The sequence below is a fragment of the Electrophorus electricus genome, chromosome 15 (genome assembly GCF_013358815.1).
Source record: "Electrophorus electricus isolate fEleEle1 chromosome 15, fEleEle1.pri, whole genome shotgun sequence".
Taxonomy (NCBI): Eukaryota; Metazoa; Chordata; class Actinopteri; order Gymnotiformes; family Gymnotidae; genus Electrophorus; species Electrophorus electricus.
The window spans coordinates 11,966,901-11,986,716 of record NC_049549.1 but is presented as its reverse complement, the minus strand read 5'-3'; the positions used below and the strand labels follow the sequence as shown (position 1 = coordinate 11,986,716).

Below are 19,816 nucleotides of genomic sequence, written 5' to 3'. Positions count from 1 at the left end.
GTACTGCAAAGGCCAATATTGTAAAAATGATATGCAGCAGTAGCGCGCGCACACACAGACACACACACACACTTACAGGGTAACGATGTCAGCATGAGCCGTTTCTATAGCAATGCTGAGTGGATCCTTCCCCTCTTCATCAGCTGCATACTGATTGGCTCCTCTCTTTAACAGAAGGCACACCTGCCTGAACAGACCGATTGCAGAAATCATTACACCAACCAGCATTAAACTTTCAGTAGGTAAACCATTGACTAGGCAGAATTATATTAGCAGTCACCAACCAACAAGCATTAAAGTAATCAGCATGTAACAAAATGTAATTTAGCCATGTTAAACTAGCATTAAAGGGCCCCCCATCACAGAAAACTGAATTTCTCCTCATTTTACTGAAAGAAAGAATTTGTAGTAATTAAAAATATAAGTAGTGGAAGTAATATGCAAATATTGTTAAAGTTTCAAAACACAGCGTTCCCTACACAGGTCCTTACAGTCCATATTTGGAAACTGCCCGCTTTGAAATCACTATTTCTCTGACGTCACAAGATCAACCTCATTTATATATCTATGCCTCTTCAGCCTACAGCAGTTTAACTTCACCCAATTACATTGCAGTTCTCAGGCGTGTTTGAGACCTTTTTGAATGAGGCACATTACAGGGCAGCCAATGACCTCATTTATCTTATATCTATTTTAAAGGTGCAGTAACAAACAGGCTTTTAATTCTGAGGTCTAAAGAAAGGTTGGAAATGGTCATGTAAAAATTGTTTCATGTAACATGAAGCCACATAAATGATGAGCGTGGCCAGCAAGGAAAAAATATTTTTTAAAAGATATTTTAAAAATATAGCATATGAACCCTTTAAACTAGTCATAATTTAACTGGCTAGTCAACTAGAAAACAGAAATCAAAGTAGTCAAGATATTAACTAGCACCCCACTAGCGTGTAACGGATATGCTGTTGAGCAAGAACTGTAAAGTTGGAAGAAAATGTAAAAGAAAATAGCTATTTGTAATTATACTACAGTGGTATAAAAGTGAGTTTGTGTGTGTGTGTGTGTGTGTGTGTGTGTGTGTGTGTGTGTGTGTGTGGTTACCCTGTGTGACCCCGTGTTGCAGCAGCATGTAGTGCTGCCTGTCCATGCTGGTCCCTGAGGTTCACATTTGCACCATTCTGCAGCAAGAACTCACACGCCAATAAAGAACCCTGCAGGCGCACACACACACACACACACACACACACACACACACACACACACACACACACACACACACACAAAAATTAATACAAGTGTATTAATGAGATACACTCAGGAAGAAAGTGGTCTGTGAAAGGGGGTAGCGCTCACGCCAATAGCTGCACCAATCAAAGCTGTCCGTCCTTCCTCTTCAGGGTTATACCAGTTTACTTCTGCTCCCAGGGCCAATGCTGTTGCCATGGAGACAAGATTCCCAACCAATGATGATTTGTACAGTCTCTGTCCTGCTTGTTGCCTTCCAGTCTCTATAGCAAGTGTATAGATGGACGGACAGATAGACAGACAGAGAGACGGACACACAAAAATGTGGCAGTTACTCCATTTAGGTGATTGACAAGCCAGTAAAATCAGTTTGTCCATCTTATTTCACAACAAAACACACCCCCAGACTCCACATGCTACACACATACAACACTTTCAGACCTTTGTACCAAACAATAAACAACAGTGATTTGTACCAGGATCAGCAGAAAGACACTCGCGCTGCACAAACTTCCGCTCTACATACTTCTTTCTAATCCATACTTCCTTCTCCTGACTGAGAGAGAGAGAAAGAGAGAGACAGAGACACTTGGTTTTATCCTCGCTCCTATCAAAATGTTTGGGCTCGAGTGAAGCAAAACAGTTTACATACAAAATGGTCACTAGGGCCCAGATAAATGGAGAGAAGCAAGAAGCAAGGAACAAAGAGAATTAGAAAAAAAGAGAAGATTGAAAAGAGAAGAAAATACTCTGACTATCACTAATAATTGTAAAAATACACTTAGATATTTTGTCTAACAATTTGTTATAAAGAGTGCTCTTACATTTGCTATTTTGGGAATATTAAACTGTGAGAAAGCAGGCGAGAGAGTGAGTTATAGCAATACTTGACCCTGGTGTGTGTGTGTGTGTGTGTCTGTGAGAGAATGTGTTTGTGAATGTGTGTGTATCGTGGTGTTTCACAGGCAGTTGGGCACGCGTTCTTACCGAGAGCTCTGTGGACTAGGCTTTGCCAGCACATCAGATGGGCTACATTCATAAATGCTGTTCATGACATCATTACCCAGAACGCACAGCAGCTGTAGAGAGCAGAATTAAAGAAACTAGTCTAAACATGCGACTGCAAACCTTTTTACTGACCACTTTCCTCCATCATAATCACAGAACAGAATGCTTGCATCTGCTCTTTTTGAAATATGAAACAGAGTATGTACAGGTACCAGGTGTACAGGGCTTAAGTACAGGGTTTTAATAAGATGTGTAAAATCTTTGAGTGAGATTTCTGAACTGCATACATACCTTTAGCTGCTCTGGGTCCCAAGAATCCAGAGTGAGAGACCGCACCTTAGACAAGTGTACACCAAGACTCCTGCAACACACCAACACACGCACATGCTCAAAAATACACACCAACACCCAGACTACAGCAAAACAAAAAAACAAAAACAAAGCATGCACCACAAACATCTGAGCACCACAGACACCAACGGCTTGACAGAAAGACGATGGCAGTGATTCTCCATCTAATCCCAAATCAAAACAAATCAGGAGGTTTTGGTTTAACATCTGTGGATGGAGTGGGTATGCACAACCAACAGTTCCAAAGAGTAGCTATGAACATGGTGTGCGCACCAGTTAAAGTTAGGTTGGAGACATATTTAAAACTTGGAAACGGTGTTGAACAATGAGTGTGTCTAGCAATCGGACGTTACCTGTGTATCCCAGAGCACTCGATACACATAGTGATGCCAAGGTTGACACTTGCCCAGCGAGGCGCCGCCTCCCCACAGTCACAACACTGATGGTTACCATGACCACGGAGAGCCACACCCAGTGCAGCGGGCAGAGAGGGGGGGTCAGGGATCGGGTCAGGGGGCGAGTTCGCTTTCACCTTGACATGCAACGCAAACATGCACAGAAACAGACTATAAAAACCATAGCAGAGAAAAACATGCAGACCCCATCACACAGTTCTCAGATCCACACTACAATAATCAATACCTACTGCAGTAGACCCCTGCACTGTGTTCATGTGTCTAAGCAGGTTAGTACCTGGTTCTGTTCAGACTCCACTCTCTCTCGGTATGCCATGTCAATGCTGCCCTGCACTGCATTGATCCAAGCCATCTTTAACTCTTCAGAATCCGCCTGCAGCACACAGCATCTACAGATGCATGCACACAAGCACACGCATGCGCATACAGGCGCACACACATGCACAAGCACACAATCAGACAGGAATGACACAGATTCTCAATATTACCAGCATTACTCATTAGTAAAGAGCCTCTCGTGTGTTTGTTTGTAGTCCATCAAACGTGGCTCAGTAGAAACACAATTACATTTCATAATGAAATTAAAACTACAGTTTACATATTCAACCACAGAGAACAAAGAGTGTTTCTCCATGGGGAAAAAAGTCACAGGCACAGCAAAGTCTATGGACATCTCCGTGTGTTTTGTGTAGTCTGCTTCAAAACTGGGGAATAAAATGACAGCCAAGGGGAAGAAGATTCCAGCAGCTTCTCTCAGCCAGCACCTGGAGAGAGGCACAGCGGGGCAGAGCCAGACGCTGCCTCCCAGCACATGCCGCTTCTCAGGCATACGCAGACCAAGCACTGATCTGAAGCTGAGCTGAAAAAAAAAGTACCAGCTGCTTAAAGCTGCTGTCTTGCTTTGGCTATGGACCTCAATAGAAACTGAGCTCTTTGTCTAGAAAACCGATGAAGGTTTGCATTAGTCATTGTGCAAAACTGGTAGGCATGCGCAGAATCCTTTCAACTAAGATGTAAATACATATGTAATCCTCATATTTAATGTAGCAGTTTTTTTCTTTTTATGTTTTGAGTTAAAAATGTACCTTAACTCATTCATTTCAATTTAAGCATGAGGATAAATTCTATTATGCTGTATGCATAATTTAGTAGTTTCACAAATTTGGACAGCACAGGAGAAGTTGGAATGCAGGTCCCTGTGTGCTTATGCTCACACTTATTCAAGGGAGAAGCACTGATAAAATTCCATCTTACTTCTGTACAGACAGCAGTTCAAAGCAAAATCGTCGATCGATCGAATCCAGAGACTTCACTGCACAAAGCCGGAGATCATCAAACAACATGACTGGCTGCTCCTACACACAAACACACATCTTTAAAGAGAAAGACTACACTTTTTTCAACAACAACACAGCACATGTAAAGAATATATAAATACATCAGGGCTTGCCCATATCAAAATTCTCATTCTCCCCCAGTGAAACATACAAATCAAACAGAAACTCATTCTAATCAGCCCATAATTACCTTGTGTGATTTTGAATACACCAATTGGTTGTTATTAGTGGAAAACCAGCATCTGAGTGACAATAAGTAAGGGATCATTGGCAAAAGAAATCTCTCTCTCTCTCTCTCTCTCTCTCTCTCTCTCTCTCTCTCTCTCTCTCTCTCTCTCTCTCTCTCTCTCTCTCTCTCTCTCTCTCTCTCTCTCTCTCTCTCTCTCTCTCTCTCTCTCTCTCTCTCTCTCTCTCTCTCTCTCTCTCTCTCTCTCTCTCTCTCTCTCTCTCTCTCTCTCTCTCACCTCTTCCACATTTTGTTCTTCCTGCGAGACCGTTTGAAGAGGTATCCCTGGATCGCTCCTCCGCTGTCCGCACTGAACACCGCAGGCTCTCCAGATGCATCCTGGGAATTCCAGAGGAAACAAAATCAATATATAACCAATTATCATATCATAATCCCCAGCTCACATTATAGAGACCTGCGGGATTTCTCGGCGACATTCTTACTCTCTGCTGAATGAGCAGATGCCGGTTTTCCAGATCTTTCCTGTTGGCTGCGCACTCTGTTGACAGGTGGGCCAGCTGTTGAAAAACCATCCAGAAAAATGAGACAACAGTTCTGAAAGAAGTAGATCACTCAAGTTATAGCTTACTTTATATCAGGCATGGGGGTTACGTTAGAGTAAGGATCACAATAAGGCATGGGGTAGGGTTTAGGATCAGGGTGAAGGTCAGGGTCAGGTTAATGCGTGAACACAATGTGGAACAGAACCTCTGATGCCATGGTCTTCATGGTGGGTTCAAGATCCCTCAGTAGGTCAAATCCTTGGTGGAAAAAAGTGTACTGTGCATGGAAGTATGAAAATACCTGAAAATAAAGCCAAAAAACCCAAAACACTCTTTTAAAAAGCTAGTCAGCAAGAATGTCATTTTCTCCTTTTCTCCCTCGGACATGTAACCCATTTTTCTAAGGGTACTTACTGAGTTCAGGATATCCAGCTTCTGCTGAGCCTTGAAATTATTCATCTGTAAAAATAAGCAAAAAAAAACAAACAAACAAAAAAACACCCCAATATGAGGCTATAATGCATAATTCATAGCATTTATTATCCTGTATTTGATCATACCCCATTCCACAGATAGTCACAACCTGTATTCTAAGGCTCACCTGACTAAATCAACACGAGTACGGTACAATACAAAGCAAACACAGTCACAATATGGCTGCTCTCCAAGGAGGTTCAGTAGATCATAGTTCAGACTGCAAGCATCAGCAAAGAGATGCCTCCCACCCAATGAGCTCCCAAAAACTCAACACTGTCATTTAGATTCAAACATTCACGCACAGAGTGCCTTCATTGTTACAGCCTACTTAACTTTGTCTTAGCACTGGATGCTGCATGTTTTTGCAGTGCTGGGCAGCTGTTTCTTAGCCAATTCTCCATCATTAAAGCAGTCTGCCACTGGCATCTGGCTTCATATCACACATGGGCAGAATTTCATTGTAATGTGTCAGAAGCGACTGTCTGGTGTTCTTACCTGATGCTAGCTGAAATGGTATTGCAAAACTGAGCATGATCTCGTAGAAGCACTGTACAGCAGCGTGCCCCTGTAGATTGTCCCTATAGATTGTGTGTCTCTTACAAAGAGTACTGAGTTCCTGTAACGTGAACGTTTCTCTGACAAACTTCTTCAAAGCCTCATAAGGAACCACCAGCACAAAGTGAAAAGGATTTATTAAATTCCATTGCCAATTTATTAAGGCTGGAATGCTCTGTCTCACAGATCTAAAGCTTAGAGAAAGCAACACTAGAGTATAAATATCCAACTTGATCCAAAGTAAACACTATGTAGAGGTCAAGACAAACACATAACTAGCGCTCGGTCTGAGGCGAGTCCCTGGCAAACACACATGCAGGATTCACCAGCTCTGAGTCACAGCTGGCAAACACACACAGCCAGTAAGCTTAAAGCTCTCTGCCACCGCCGTTATGATGTCATCATTAGCTACATCATTGGCTCCCTATGGCACTTTACTGACAGTGGCATAAAGACCGCAAACAGACAAACACATGCACAGGCACACAAACACACACCTTGTGTTTGCACTGTTTATTGCAATACTAAGCTATAGCCAACAACATTAGCACTGTAATAGCAGCATGTTGAAAAGTAAGAAATTCATAAACTATCTATACCAGAGTAGACTCTAGTGTTAAAGAAGTACCCATAACAGGTAACAGTCACCTGCAGGCAGCAGTATGGATAAAAGTAATGGGACACACACCTTAATCACTGAATTCAGGTGATTAATTCAGTCCCATTGTCACAGGTATATAACATCAAGCACGTAGCCATGCAGTCTGCCTTTACAAACATTTGTGAAAGAATGGGTTGTTCTAAAGAGCTCACTGAATTTAAGCATCGTACTATAATAGCATACCACTGTATGCTATTCAAGACAGGTCATGAAATTTCTTCTTTCCTAGATATTCCACGATCAGCTGTCAGTGGTATTATTGAAAAGTGGAAGCATATAGGAACCACAGCAACTAAGCCACCAAGTGGCAGACCATATAAAGCCACATAAAGGTGACTCCAGAGCAGCATAGCCGAGTGCTGTGAAATTCACAAATGCTCTACTGACTCAGTAACTGCAGACTTCCAAACCTCCTCTGGCATTAACTTCAGCAAAGAAACTGTGTGCCAGGAGTTTCATGGCATGGGTTTCCATGGCCGAGAAGCTGCATACAAGCCTTGCATCACCAAGCATTCCGGAGCACCAGAGATGTGTTCTGTAGAGTGACAAATGTTCTGTAGTGACAAATGCCAGGAGAATGTTACCTGCCTGCCTGCATTGTGTCAACTGTAAAGTTTGGTGGAGGAGGGATAATACTATAGGACAGTCTTTCAAGGGTTGGCCTAAGCCCCTTAGTTCTAGTGAAATCTTAATGCTTTGGCATACCAACACATTTTGCACAGTTATATGCTTTCAATGTTGGGGGAACAGTTTGGGAAAGGCCTTTTTTCTGTTCCAGCATGAATTGGCCCCAGTGCATAATGCAAGGTCCATAAAGGCAGGGTTGGGTGAGTTTGGTGTGGAAGAACTTGACTGGCCCACAGAGCCCTGACCTCAACCCCATCAAACACATCCAGGATGAACTAAAATGGAGATTGCGAGCCAGACACTCTACTTCAACATCACGGTCTGACCTCACAAATGCTCACAAATTCTCACAGACACACTCCAAAATCTTGTAAAAAGCCTTCCAAGAAGAGTGCTTCATAGCTACAAAGGGGGGACCAATTCCGTATTAATGCCTATGGATTTAGAATGGGATGTCTTAAAAGCACCTGTAGCTGTCCCAATACGTTTATCCATATAATGTACCTAGAGGTACTATTGTGTAACAGGTAAGAGGTGTAGTACCTAGAGGCAGTAGTATGTAACAGTTAAAAAGTGAAGTACCTGCAGGCAGTAGTCCAAGGTGAAGTGCTGGTAGCACTTTCGTGTTGCCAGCAACAAGTGACTGGCCCTCTCAGCTTCTGCCATTTTGTGCCGAGAGATCTGAGCATTCTTCACTGCTGCCGACTCCACATCATCCCCTATCCGCACAAACTCACGACGTGCCTCACGGATGTGTGGTATAAACCTGCAAGGGATTGACGGACATGGATATGCATGCAAACAGACGCAAACATGTGAACAGATACATTACATTGTATAGACAGAGAATCATGCATCATTTCAAAGGGATTTGAAAGTGTAATTATATATATATATATATATATATATATATATATATATATATAAACACACACACACACACACACACACACACACACACACATATATATATATATATATATATATATATATATATATAGAGAGAGAGAGAGAGAGAGAGAGAGAGAGAGAGAGAGAGAGAGAGAGAGAGAGAGAGAGAGAGATATACATATACATATACATATACACATATACATGTATACACACACACACACAGAGAGAGATAGACATACTGTGACAGCAGATTCGTGAGTTGCTGGGTAATAGCTCTTTGAGTCTGGTCAAACAGCATCTAAACAAAAATATCTACATTATTATTAGTAGTAGTAGTAATAGTGCTGTTATTATTATTAATCATATGCAATAAAAAGCAAACACACAAAAATCAGTATGTGTACTTCGCAAAGAAATGACAACTGCTAAGTTCTTGTAAATACACAAAAACTAAAGATGTTTCTGTTCATACCATCAACATATTGCAAAGTCAATTGAAACCTGTTGCAGTGTGACATGTTGCAGTGTGACGTGAGGAAAACAGTTATTCTGTGGAATTGAGTTATGGGTATAACCTATGTAATGAATTTAAGTGTAATGGCGGTAACGGGATATAGAATAGGTTTGTATTGGTGATAACTTATTATAATATATATTCATAGTATGTATGTAAGTAAAACTACGTAAAAGTCACAGACTCACAGTGTGGAACTGGATCATCTCCTGTAGACCCTGGTTAAACTGATGAAGGCAATTCTACACACACACACACACACACACACACACACACACGTATATACATTAAAAGACAGTGATTAAAACATATCACAGGCAGCATGCTATTTTGCCAGATACTTTTGCAACTTTGACAATATTCTACATGTTACAAAAACGGCTGCTGGTGTAACCTGTAGAAGTCTCTTGATTGCATTGTGCTGTTGTTGGAAGGCTTGTAGCACTGTGCCATTCTTTTCTATTGGTAGTGGGACTGGGACACACAGTAGCGTGCGCACACGGACACGGACACGCACGCCCCCACCCCACCCACACACACACACACACACACACACACACACACACACACACACACACAGTCCACTCACCGCTATAACAGTGTTTCTTTTATGGTACAGCGTGAGCTCTGACAGTGCAGTCAGGAAGAGTTGATTACAGGCATTGTATGCCTGTCCTGCTTCCACCATCTTACTGCACAATCTCATCACCTGGGGAGACAGAACATTCATACCAAGATAGGATGCAAATGGGCTCTGTGGGCCAAACCCGCTTAGAACTTACTTTCTGCACGCGACCTTCTAGTTCCTCTACCTCGCTCTCGCGCTGGTCCAAGCACTGTCTGGGGAGTGACGTCAGAAATAGATTTAGCCAATACACGTATGACGTCCCGCGCAAAAACGACCTTGCGTCATTGCGGCTTATAATTACATAGCTACCTGAATGACGGAGAGTCTCGGATGCACTCCTCAAAATCCAGAAAGCGGTCCATTGTTTTCTAAACGCTGTACAGTTCTCTTTAACCGGTCAGTTATCTAGGTGACGCCGCTAATCTAGCTGGATATCAATTCTCCTTACACCGCTCTCTATCTAATGTTACTATCGGACTGCGTTTCCTTGCAAACCTGAAATTAGCAGGCGCCAACAAAAATGTATTCTTGCAATTATAATTTACGTTCGGCAGACAAACCGACACAGTGTCATCAACAAAGGGCTAAAACCAGAGCTGTCCCAGTTCCAAACATCCACAAGAACGTTATCGCTAAACTGCTTAACTTGCGGCTATTTCAGCAGCTCATTATTTAAGTTAACACATAACGGAAGGTGGTCCCTGCAGTATCAAATGCAACGGAACAGAGAAGCATAGCAATGGCGTAAATACCACCCACGTAGAGACCAACTATCTTAATATGCATATAAAAGGTTATAAAATGCATAAACCTGGGTGAGACTAAGTTTTACGTTCTCCAATGAATTTCAGCTCTAAACGCCGCCTGTTCCTGTTGGTACAGAGCTAGGAAATTTCCGCAGGGGTTAGCAGAGTGAAGGCAGCAACAAATTGGCCGGCTAGCTAGCATGCGATGGCTAGGAAGCTCGCTCGGTGAATAACACTACTACCGCGTTACCGTTCCTTTCCAAAATAAAAGTATGTACCATGCGCAATCTCGAGGATTTTCTACAGAAGATAACATTACGTGTGGTATAGATGAATGCCTTTAAATATGATCTTCTTCCAGTTGCAATAGACTTGCATGTGCACATAACCAATATTCTCGAGTCTAAAACAGTTTTAATGACTTTATTGTATGGGCTGATTTTGTCTAAGAACAGCAGATTCCTTTGTGACAAACTTGCATACTAAAGACAACCTTCAGCTGGCTCAGCGGTTGGTAATATACATAATTCAGAATTTATGTAAAGAAATCCAAAAACAGTATAATTTGACAAATGTTTATATATATATATATATATATATATATATATATATATATATATATATATATATATATATATATATATATATACACACACACACAAATCTAACTTAAGCATAATCACAACTGAAAATGTGTTCCATTTAACAATAATAGACTGCATGTGAAAAAAAAATTCAATAAATAATAAAATAAAACAAAATCTAAACAAATAAAAGATGATTTTTTGCCAAAATATCTTGATTTGTTTAAGACATCCAAAATGTCACCAGTCACTCAGCAAATTATTCTGTTTGGCTTAAAATAAAAATACTTCCTCTGAGCATAATGGTTATTTTCAGAGCACTGTACATGCACATGCTTTTTATTGTTGTTCTCCAGTGAGTACTGCTACTAAAATGTATGGTAAACAAGCTCTTGGTTGTTGGCATTGCTGTTCCTAAATCCCCCATCTGTTTTAAAGTTAAACATTCAAATAGAAAAAAAGATGTGGCCTTTGGAATTAGTTGAAGAGAACAGCTGGTCCCATCCTTTACTGCAGGTTAAGTATTATTGAGGCACCCTCCAGAGAATGTCTAACCATCACACAAAGAACCATTTTTATACAGTTGTCAAAAGTGTTTTCCTATACTGTCCTGAGCCCAATGGAGAGATATTACATCTTACACTGTCTGCTAAGGCCTACCCAGGACTCTTTCGTAGAGGCCTCCAGCCTATACACAAATCATTCTGAAAGGACATGGAATCTCTATACTCCCGTTTTGTTATTTATTTGTCTTATTCTATGTTAAACCTCTTTTCCCTAAAAACACTATTTTTATTACCTCAGTATAAACTGGGATCATATTTTTTTACTGCCACCACCCACCATAAAGAAGACAAGTGACAATGTTATTTATTATATTTATTTATTCTGAACAGCTATTTTACATGCAAAGTCAGAAAAACTCCATTATAAAGCCTTGCGTGGGTGTTGGGGGGAAGATTAGACAAACAGGCAAACCAACAAATAATGAGAACACGCAAGTAATGAATTCTTTTCAGATATGCTATGAATTTTATGAGTACGTGTGTGTAATAAATGTAAGAGTGCATCAAAAGATTTTTAGAACTCAATGGAAATTAGAATGACAGTGACATTGTCTGCACTGCCCCGCCTCACAGCCTCACTAGCCAATCGCTGACAAGCTGCCTCATAGCGCCCCTCCTCCAGAGTCTGGCCATCCTTTCTCTCCACTGATTCATCCTATGAGAGAGGAGCATAGATGAGTGAAAGCTGCTACCTACGAGCAAGGCAGAGAACAAAAATTGTGTCTTGGAAACTTGCTCAGAAACATGTCTTGCTTATTGCTTTCAGCCACTGTTCACATTTCTTCTGAATTAGAATATGCAATCTAAAATTAGAATTAGCTTTAACTGCAAACATACTGCATTGACAAAGGCTTATTCAGACAACACTCTTTTAAAAAATAGCTGTACAAAGTCTCTTGGTCATTTATTCTTGTCCAGACACTTGACTCCTCATAGAGATTTAACAGCTGGTTTCGTCATAACTCTAGGTGCACTACATTATTAACTTGTTTTTATAGTACTGCATGTTCATGTAAACAAATACACACACTCCTACCTGTAGGAGTTTGTTAACAAAATAAACAGCCTCTTCTGCAGAGAACACTTTAAAAAGTCCATCACATGCCAACATCACAAACCTTAACAAAGGATGACAAATCACAAATTAACACAGAAGACTGAGCCTCAACATAAACTAAATAAACCCAAAAATGGGACTCAAGTCAAGTGGACTATAATGTGTTTGTACATGAGACTCACTTATCCTTTTGACTGAGCTGGCAGCGTCGCAGATCTGGTGTGGAAATCACTCCACAGCGTTTATACTGCCCATCACCTATAGAGCGTGAGACCTCCAATACGCCCAACACACGACCATCTCTACACACACACACACACACACACACTTAGCTTGCCAGAGCTTGAAGGACGATTTTCAGTTTCTCCAGCCTCAGTATACCCGCGCGAGCACACACACACACACACACACACACGCACGCACCCCACCGCCTTTAACACCTGACATTGCCTCCAGCACGCTGTATCCTCATGCGCTCCTCATAGATGGTGGGATTGTGCTCCTTACTGAGTGCCAGTGTCACGCATCTCTCATTTCCATCACCCTCTGCCATACGACACAGGACTGCCTGCATCAGACACACACACAAAATTACAACATGCATCACATCTACTCACAGACCTCATTTCTTCTCCATTACCCACCTTGTGCTGCATACACACACACACACACACACACACACACACACACACACACACACACACACACACACACACACACACACACACACACACACACTTTTGCCCTCTGTGTTTTCTCTCTCTTGATTAAGCAATGGGTTAAAAAGCACCACTGTTCTACATGCTAAAGAAGCCTTTACTTGCATTAAACCAAACATAAGCAGCAGGAATGTGAAATACTGAACTCAAATACTGAAGTGAACTTTGACGAACTCAAAAGTATCACGCAGAAAAGAACGCTCTACACTATGAGAAGTACAGTATTTGATGCTGAGAGTATTATTGGGGCACATGGCAACAAGGACTGTTGCCACTCTCTGGACATTGCTGTAATGTTAAAAATAAACTAGCAATAGCCATGACCTAAAGCCCATGAACAACCTGTCTGTTGAACTGAAGAGTTCTCAAGAGCAATTGGTAACACTGCTAACTGGCCACTCAGTGTTCTCTGCGTGGAGGAATCGCCTCAGACCACTTGTGTTCTCCCACTTCCTCAAACATATTGGCAAAGGGGAGGTTTATTTTACATACAAAATTCAAATGTGTTTTTTTCCATGTTAAAATTTTTTATTTTTTTTGATAATTGATTAGGGCCCAATGGCGAAGGAGCTCCATTCTATCCCTGGGAACCGAGACTCAATCTCAGCAACGCCACACCTACTGGGAGTCAGAGAAAACATAGCTGGCCATGCTCTGTGGGTGGGAAAGAGGGCTTATCCCCACTCTCTGCTCATCCAGTCATGCGGGCCTGGAAAGAGAGAGATCTGCACCAAGCACGTTCAGCTTGCATGGTATATAAGCCAAAGTTGAACAAGACGCAGTGGCTGGCGTCTTGGAGGTAGCAAGTTCCTGCCTTTACCCTCCCAGATTGGTGTGTACAATATGGGGAAGAATCATACAGCACGTGGGAAATGACATTGTAAACAAAATAAACAAACAAAAAAAATCATCATCATCATCACAACAATAAAGGTGAAGTACTCACTCTGCTATCTCCTAGATTGGCCACATACAAGGCATCATCCACAATCAACACACATGTAGCTGTAGAGCCATCCTTCCACGCTGGCTTCCTGAAAGACACAAACACATGCTCGCTTTCACTTTAAGCCTGTTTTCTAGGACCTGATCTGGTTGTTCTGATGGTCAGGTCTTGTGCGTTGTATAATTCTACATTACCCTATGAACATAAGCCAATTTGGCATTTTATTTTGATTAGCCATGATTGTTTATGTTACTGTGACATCCACCACCAACATAATGGTAATACGCACATACAAACCTATTAAAGAGAATCTAAATCAGAGCAGATGCAAAGAGATCAACAGATCAAACTAAATAACTCCACAGGGCTAGGTGTCGATAACACTGCAGCAAAGACACAGAAAAAGTACAATCTTACCAGGACATAAAAAAATAAGACATTCTGCACATACAACACCAGACAGATAGGTGCAGGAGAACAGGCGCATGCACACACGCACACAGACACAAAGAGAGGTCTCTCTCTCACTGGCTGGATGCTTTCTTTAGGAAGTCCTCATCAGTCTGGCGAAATGAGTCCAGCAGACATTTCCTCACTAGCTTGTCAAGATTTTCTACTTCACCTGAATGACAGCAAGACATTGTCATTTACTCATCTACGCATTACAGTTCTTAAAGCAGATATGTGAACAGTGCAAGAAAATGAGGTGGAAGAAAGAAAGTCTTTAATCATTTTACCTTTGGGGAATTTGCTTATTAGTGTGTGATGTAGATTTTCAGCAGCAAACTGAGATGCTCTAGCTCCACCATGACCATCAAACACAGCAAAATACGCCAGCCTAGAGCTACACAAACAAACAAACACACACACACACACATCCCTAAATAAATACCTCAGGTCAAAACTACCTTACAGTACGCAAACGACTACAACGCTAAATAAATGTGTGTCTGAACGATAACCATTCACAAAAAACCGCTACCGATATCGTTTGGCTGGTAATGACACTCACACTTCTGCTGGTAGTTGCATAAACGAGCTCAAGTCCGGTAAAAGGACATGAGCATCCTGCATCTCTTCTCGCTCTCCGCGACGGGCAGCAACATATCCCCCGATCTTCGACAGACCTGCAACAGCACAGAAAAAAGAAACTCGAGCGGTATAATCGCGATTGGGCCAAATATACACACAACATACTCTCGTACACGAAACTGTGTGGAAATGCTTAAAACCTTTACAAACTTTCTTTTCCGCCTTATTTGTCTCGTCCACCTGCGAATCCTCTGGGTTGTGGTCTCGTTTCCTCTTCTCGAGTCGGTCTTCGCCCGGGAAGTCTGTAGGCTGTTGATCTTTACTTGCTGGATCTGATCAAATAGCAAATTAAAGCGAAATGTCAGATTTGCCCAGTATTGTTTCATGAGGGAGGTCATCGTTCACTGAAGAGATGTAGATTAACAGCTAGGTAGCTAAGGCCTCAGGTTAGTCTACTGCAAGATGAGTTGAGAGAATTTAACTGATTATCACACAAATTGAATTCATGCCCGTCATTATTAACTGCAATTCTGAAAATTAAAATGACAACGTAAATTTTGAATTGATAATGTGCTAATTAGCTGGCTAGCTAACACGGATCACAACGTTAGCTAGCTGTATATGCTAACTAGGCTAGGAACATAACTTTCGTCAAGATAGTTCCAGTATACACAACAGTAAACATACAAACAAAAGCGCACATGTAATTTTAACAATTTACTTGAGGCTTATTGGACTTACCTTCGTTGGTGATATTGGTTGGCTCAGGGAGATCGCCAAATAAATCCATCTCGATAGCTAGCTAATACACTTGCGTATGATAAAATCTCGAAAAGGTTTACTTTTTATGCTAGCTACTGACCATATAACTAGGCTAGATATCTAGCTAGATAGATAGCAAAGTTACATGAAAAAAATTTAGAAGTTGGCCTATTTAGCTAGGTTAACTATCTTGCTTTTTATGCTTGCTTGCCAAACTAGCTAGGATAGCTACTGAACATACTAACCAGCACATCGTGGGGAGCACGGCCATCTGAATGCTAACCTAGCTAGCTACTATACTAGCAACTACCTAAATTCTTAATAACTATCATTTGAACTAATTCTCAGCTACATAAAGTAAATGCACTAGCTGGCAATACCTAAATCGAATCGGCGGCTTAACCATGTGAAACAATTCATGCATCCGTATGATTATCCTAGCTAATAGAAAACCATTGAATACCCTCCTTTTCACGTATTGCGTTGGTGGTATAGTGGTTAGCATAGCTGCCTTCCAAGCAGTTGACCCGGGTTCGATTCCCGGCCAACGCAGAGTTACAGTTTTGACTTTTATGTTTGGGCATCTGGTACTATAATGTGAATGACACGAATACTGTTTCTACAGATAAATACTAAAAAAGTTCTAGTCTTTTTGTCAGTTACTAAATTGTAGGTTTGTGACATAACAGCACCAAATGGCATGCTATTTTATTTTATTGCTATTTGTAGCAACCTACATCCCAGAAATTAGGCAACTCTAAGAACTACTCGGCTTCTTACCTTGTATGTGATTCATTTATTCATCCACCCGGAACAATACTACATTTTACTTTCCAAGTCATTCGTTTTAAAATAAGTATAATCTATTAAAATATATGTGTAATATAAGGCATTGCTTTGCACTGACGGACAAAAATATAAAACTGAACTGCGACACCGACCAGATATTTAATACTCTGTACATTAAGAATTTATTTACAGTCTTCAACTTGGCCTATGTACAAAGGACAGAAACAGAAAGCAAAGATAACAGCAAATGTATTCAGTTATAACTTATTAATAAATATTTATCAGGCAGAAAGAACTGACAATGCTGGTGTCCTCTGGGACGAAACTTTGTTAAACACACATCCACAACCACGGCCACATAGCTGGTGTGTGTTGTTTCTGAGCAGTTATGTTATGGTGACCCAGTGGTGAACACTGTTTAACAGCTCTTGGGAAGCAGACCAAACACACATACTCATCTTGCTGTTCAGAGATTGTTTTGACCTTTTGCATGGACTGTACAATTTCACCTGTCATGACTGTAATATTCATGCTATAACAGCATTATACCCAAACCATTCCCAACACCAACACAATCCTCAGCCCCAACACCACCCCAAACATTGTGCTAACCTTAAGCCTAATGGCACTTTTAAGTTACTTCACAAATTTTATCTTCTACATTTAAGTTTAGTAATGGATGATCTTTGTCTGTCATTTTTATTATTGCCAAAATACAAACATTTTAGACAGAACTCCTAATAGACAGACATATCCTTTTTATGTGGTCTATGTGGTCATGAAGGATACTTAAGGATTAAATATAATTTTTTATATTCTGAAATGTTTGTTTTCAGAAAACATGACTAAGGATTTAGGTAAAATAATAAGGAAAATAAATCTTAACTAAAAGGGTCTGCAACAAAAATCTTTTTGAACCTATTCAATCCAAAGGTTACTTTGAACATTTCTTATGCAAGATCAAGTCTGAGGTGAACAGAAAGTTTTACTCATGGCCCATGTCCCATGTAAACTAAAAACTTTCAGGTCCTGGGCCTCATTCACTTTCTTACTTACATTTGAGAAGCTTTGGTATGGAAAACCCTTTAATATACATATTTGCAAATCCTTAAACCAGACTCCAACACTGACATGAGAATATTTTAGCACTGGGGTGACTAAGGCATACTGCAGCTTTTCTGAAAGAAAATGTCTTTCTTAAACAAACACCCTTCCCAAAACACACAAGTGGGTTTTTTTTTTAATCTGGTAACTTTAGACCTTTATCCCTCAGGTTTCTTAACTGACTGATTGTCATGACACATTAAATTCTGAGTGATTAACTTGAGAGAGAAAGTGTATGTATGTGTGTTTGTGTGCATGCATGTGTTTTGAGTGTCAGAGTCAGAGTCCTGGTTTAGTGGTCACAAGAGGTCTTAAAACCACACAGTCTTGGTCTCATCAATTAAGAGTCTGGGCCTGGGTGTCTGTTTATGGTCCTGGAGATCACAGTATCTTTCCAGGATGCTCATGGTGATGACAACCTCTTTCGACTAGCAGTTGGCGCCATGTTTACTAGTAGAGACCTCAGAACTCTTTATAACAGCATGTATGCATGGTTCTTATATCACAGCGGATGACAGTATTTATTATGGTCCAACACCATAAAACATGTACACTCATACATGAACCATGAATACACACATGGTGGGTCACCACAACTAGCCAGCCATTTTACAACTATTTTAAGTAATAAGCTAGCTAAGGCTGTAGCAAGTTAAGAGCCTGTAGTACCTGAAATCATTGTTACAGCAATAGTATTATTTTATGAATTTGAATTGCTTAGCTTTCTTACTATCCATTAGGCATTCATATTTTATTGGCTGTACCTTCAATACTAAAAAAAATTGGCAAAATGTTTCATTGCTGCATGTTAAAAATTGCTTAAGAGGATACTTCTTTATCAAATAAATTCTACATTTGGAAATTTGGTGCAGTTATTGTAAAATTCAGTCACAAACACTCTAAAAAGTCATTGTCTTGTAGTGTGTACTGTTGAGGTATTTGGTCTTGGTCTTTGTCAAGGCTGTACTGGTCTTGACTCCAGTTTCAGTGTGTGTGCCTGTTGGCATCCCATAGAGGACTGATGGCTGAGATACTAACTGAACTGCTGATATCATACCCTGAGCACCTCCCATCCTTTTAGAACACGCTCCTTTGTTCCTCGATCCATGTGTGTCTCCTCTCTGCCTGTAGAGGGCACCTCTGCTTCAGCCCTCCTTCCCTGCTTCATTGCTACTGGTGAGTTTGGTCCCGCTCCTCTGCCAATTGTACCCTGGCACATTTTGATAGTGCTGGTAGCCCTTTGTTTACAGATGGCTCTTATTAACCCACCCCCAACACACGCACGCATGCACGCAATCATCCGAACCACCACCAAGGCAGTAGAACAGGCTTCTCTTGAAGACAAATGTCACAGAGTTGTCAGAAAATATCACTGAGTTGTGAAAAGAAGGCACTGTGATGGTGGGTTGAGTTCCAGCTGGAGTGAGATTGCTGCACTGGTGCCTGTGAGGTGATTGGCTGCGCTGAGGTGGGTCCAGCCCTCCAGTACACATGACTGGCTAGAAAGACTAAGCTTCACTGGCTGTGCTGTTCCGGCTCAGATCTCTGATGCCCTGCAGGATCCGTTTCATATGACCGACCTTAGTCACTCCCAAGTCCTGAAAAACAAACACACACACAAACAAACGCACCCTTCATGAGATAATTAACAAGCTTATCATAAGTTAATTTAACCACTGTAGAGCAGGGTACACACTAAGCTCTGAAGTGTTGCGGTTCCCCAGTACCAAAACTGGAACCGCCAGATAGTAACGCGTTGTTCTACAGACTCACACGCGAGGCCACTGATACCTTTAGGTCTCGCCTCTCCAGGTGTAGCAGCTCCGAGCCCTGCACATCATGTTTTATAAAAATCTCCCTGTACTCAGACAGGCACAGTTGTTCCAACCAGACTGCCACCTCTTCCACTCCCCACTGATGCACTGTGTGGAGAGAGTGTACACACCCACGCACGCACACACCCACGCACGCACACACACACACACACACACACGCGCAGGAAAGAAAGATGCGGTAAGACCAAGACACACGAAAGACAAGTGGGGTGGTACATATAGCAGGATGAGAGGTCA

General features: G+C 41.3%; 3 protein-coding genes and 1 non-coding gene across 8 annotated transcripts in view; 1 reads left to right on the top strand and 3 right to left on the bottom strand.

Annotated features, from left to right (window-relative positions):
• The window catches only part of zgc:162872 (BAR_ACAPs and ArfGap_ACAP domain-containing protein), a 12,505-nt gene extending 2,138 nt beyond the window's left edge, over positions 1-10,367 (bottom strand). Inside the window, exons 1-20 of one of the 2 annotated variants that reach the window (XM_035534415.1) lie at positions 9,749-10,367; positions 9,594-9,651; positions 9,401-9,520; positions 9,000-9,053; positions 8,537-8,595; positions 7,986-8,169; positions 5,498-5,542; positions 5,289-5,384; positions 5,024-5,098; positions 4,819-4,919; positions 4,545-4,596; positions 4,272-4,372; positions 3,295-3,406; positions 2,955-3,133; positions 2,542-2,611; positions 2,230-2,321; positions 1,719-1,798; positions 1,351-1,505; positions 1,099-1,208; positions 77-187 (exon numbers count right to left, since the gene is read on the bottom strand). In XM_035534415.1, coding sequence (XP_035390308.1) covers positions 77-187; positions 1,099-1,208; positions 1,351-1,505; positions 1,719-1,798; positions 2,230-2,321; positions 2,542-2,611; positions 2,955-3,133; positions 3,295-3,406; positions 4,272-4,372; positions 4,545-4,596; positions 4,819-4,919; positions 5,024-5,098; positions 5,289-5,384; positions 5,498-5,542; positions 7,986-8,169; positions 8,537-8,595; positions 9,000-9,053; positions 9,401-9,520; positions 9,594-9,651; positions 9,749-9,801 — 1,907 coding nt within the window. In that variant the 5' untranslated portion in view covers positions 9,802-10,367. The remainder of the gene's footprint in view (positions 1-76; positions 188-1,098; positions 1,209-1,350; positions 1,506-1,718; positions 1,799-2,229; positions 2,322-2,541; positions 2,612-2,954; positions 3,134-3,294; positions 3,407-4,271; positions 4,373-4,544; positions 4,597-4,818; positions 4,920-5,023; positions 5,099-5,288; positions 5,385-5,497; positions 5,543-7,985; positions 8,170-8,536; positions 8,596-8,999; positions 9,054-9,400; positions 9,521-9,593; positions 9,652-9,748) is intronic. The other variant, XM_035534416.1, reaches the window with a different exon arrangement.
• A 1,268-nt stretch (positions 10,368-11,635) lies between these two features.
• ilkap (integrin-linked kinase-associated serine/threonine phosphatase) lies at positions 11,636-16,347 on the bottom strand. Its single transcript, XM_027027759.2, has 10 exons — positions 15,831-16,347; positions 15,290-15,421; positions 15,070-15,184; positions 14,795-14,901; positions 14,586-14,679; positions 14,058-14,145; positions 12,833-12,960; positions 12,575-12,694; positions 12,372-12,453; positions 11,636-11,990 (listed from the first exon to the last, which is right to left on the bottom strand). Exons 1-10 carry the CDS (start codon positions 15,877-15,879, stop codon positions 11,850-11,852), a joined length of 1,056 nt encoding a protein of 351 aa, XP_026883560.1. The 5' UTR covers positions 15,880-16,347; the 3' UTR covers positions 11,636-11,849.
• On the top strand, positions 16,332-16,403 carry trnag-ucc. The gene has a single exon. It is a non-coding gene; the product is annotated as a tRNA-Gly (tRNA).
• A 377-nt stretch (positions 16,404-16,780) lies between these two features.
• The window catches only part of LOC113588553 (diacylglycerol kinase delta), a 28,098-nt gene continuing 25,062 nt past the window's right edge, over positions 16,781-19,816 (bottom strand). For all 4 annotated transcript variants that reach the window (XM_035534303.1, XM_035534301.1, XM_035534302.1 and 1 more), the window contains 2 exons: positions 19,536-19,666; positions 16,781-19,342 (listed from right to left, as the gene is read on the bottom strand). In XM_035534303.1, the coding sequence (XP_035390196.1) occupies positions 19,253-19,342; positions 19,536-19,666 (221 nt within the window). In that variant the 3' untranslated portion in view covers positions 16,781-19,252. The remainder of the gene's footprint in view (positions 19,343-19,535; positions 19,667-19,816) is intronic.

Bases quoted from the DNA above. Each gene is read 5' to 3' on its own strand.
- ilkap (XM_027027759.2), bottom strand. From the start codon at position 15,879: ATGGATTTATTTGGCGATCTCCCTGAGCCAACCAATATCACCAACGAA. The intron at 12,961-14,057 runs GTGAGTACTTCA...TGTCTGATGCAG, and splicing joins CCAATCTAGGAGATAGCAGA to GCAGTCCTGTGTCGTATGGC. The intron at 11,991-12,371 runs GTAGGAGTGTGT...CCTCTCTCATAG, and splicing joins TTGTTAACAAACTCCTACAG to GATGAATCAGTGGAGAGAAA.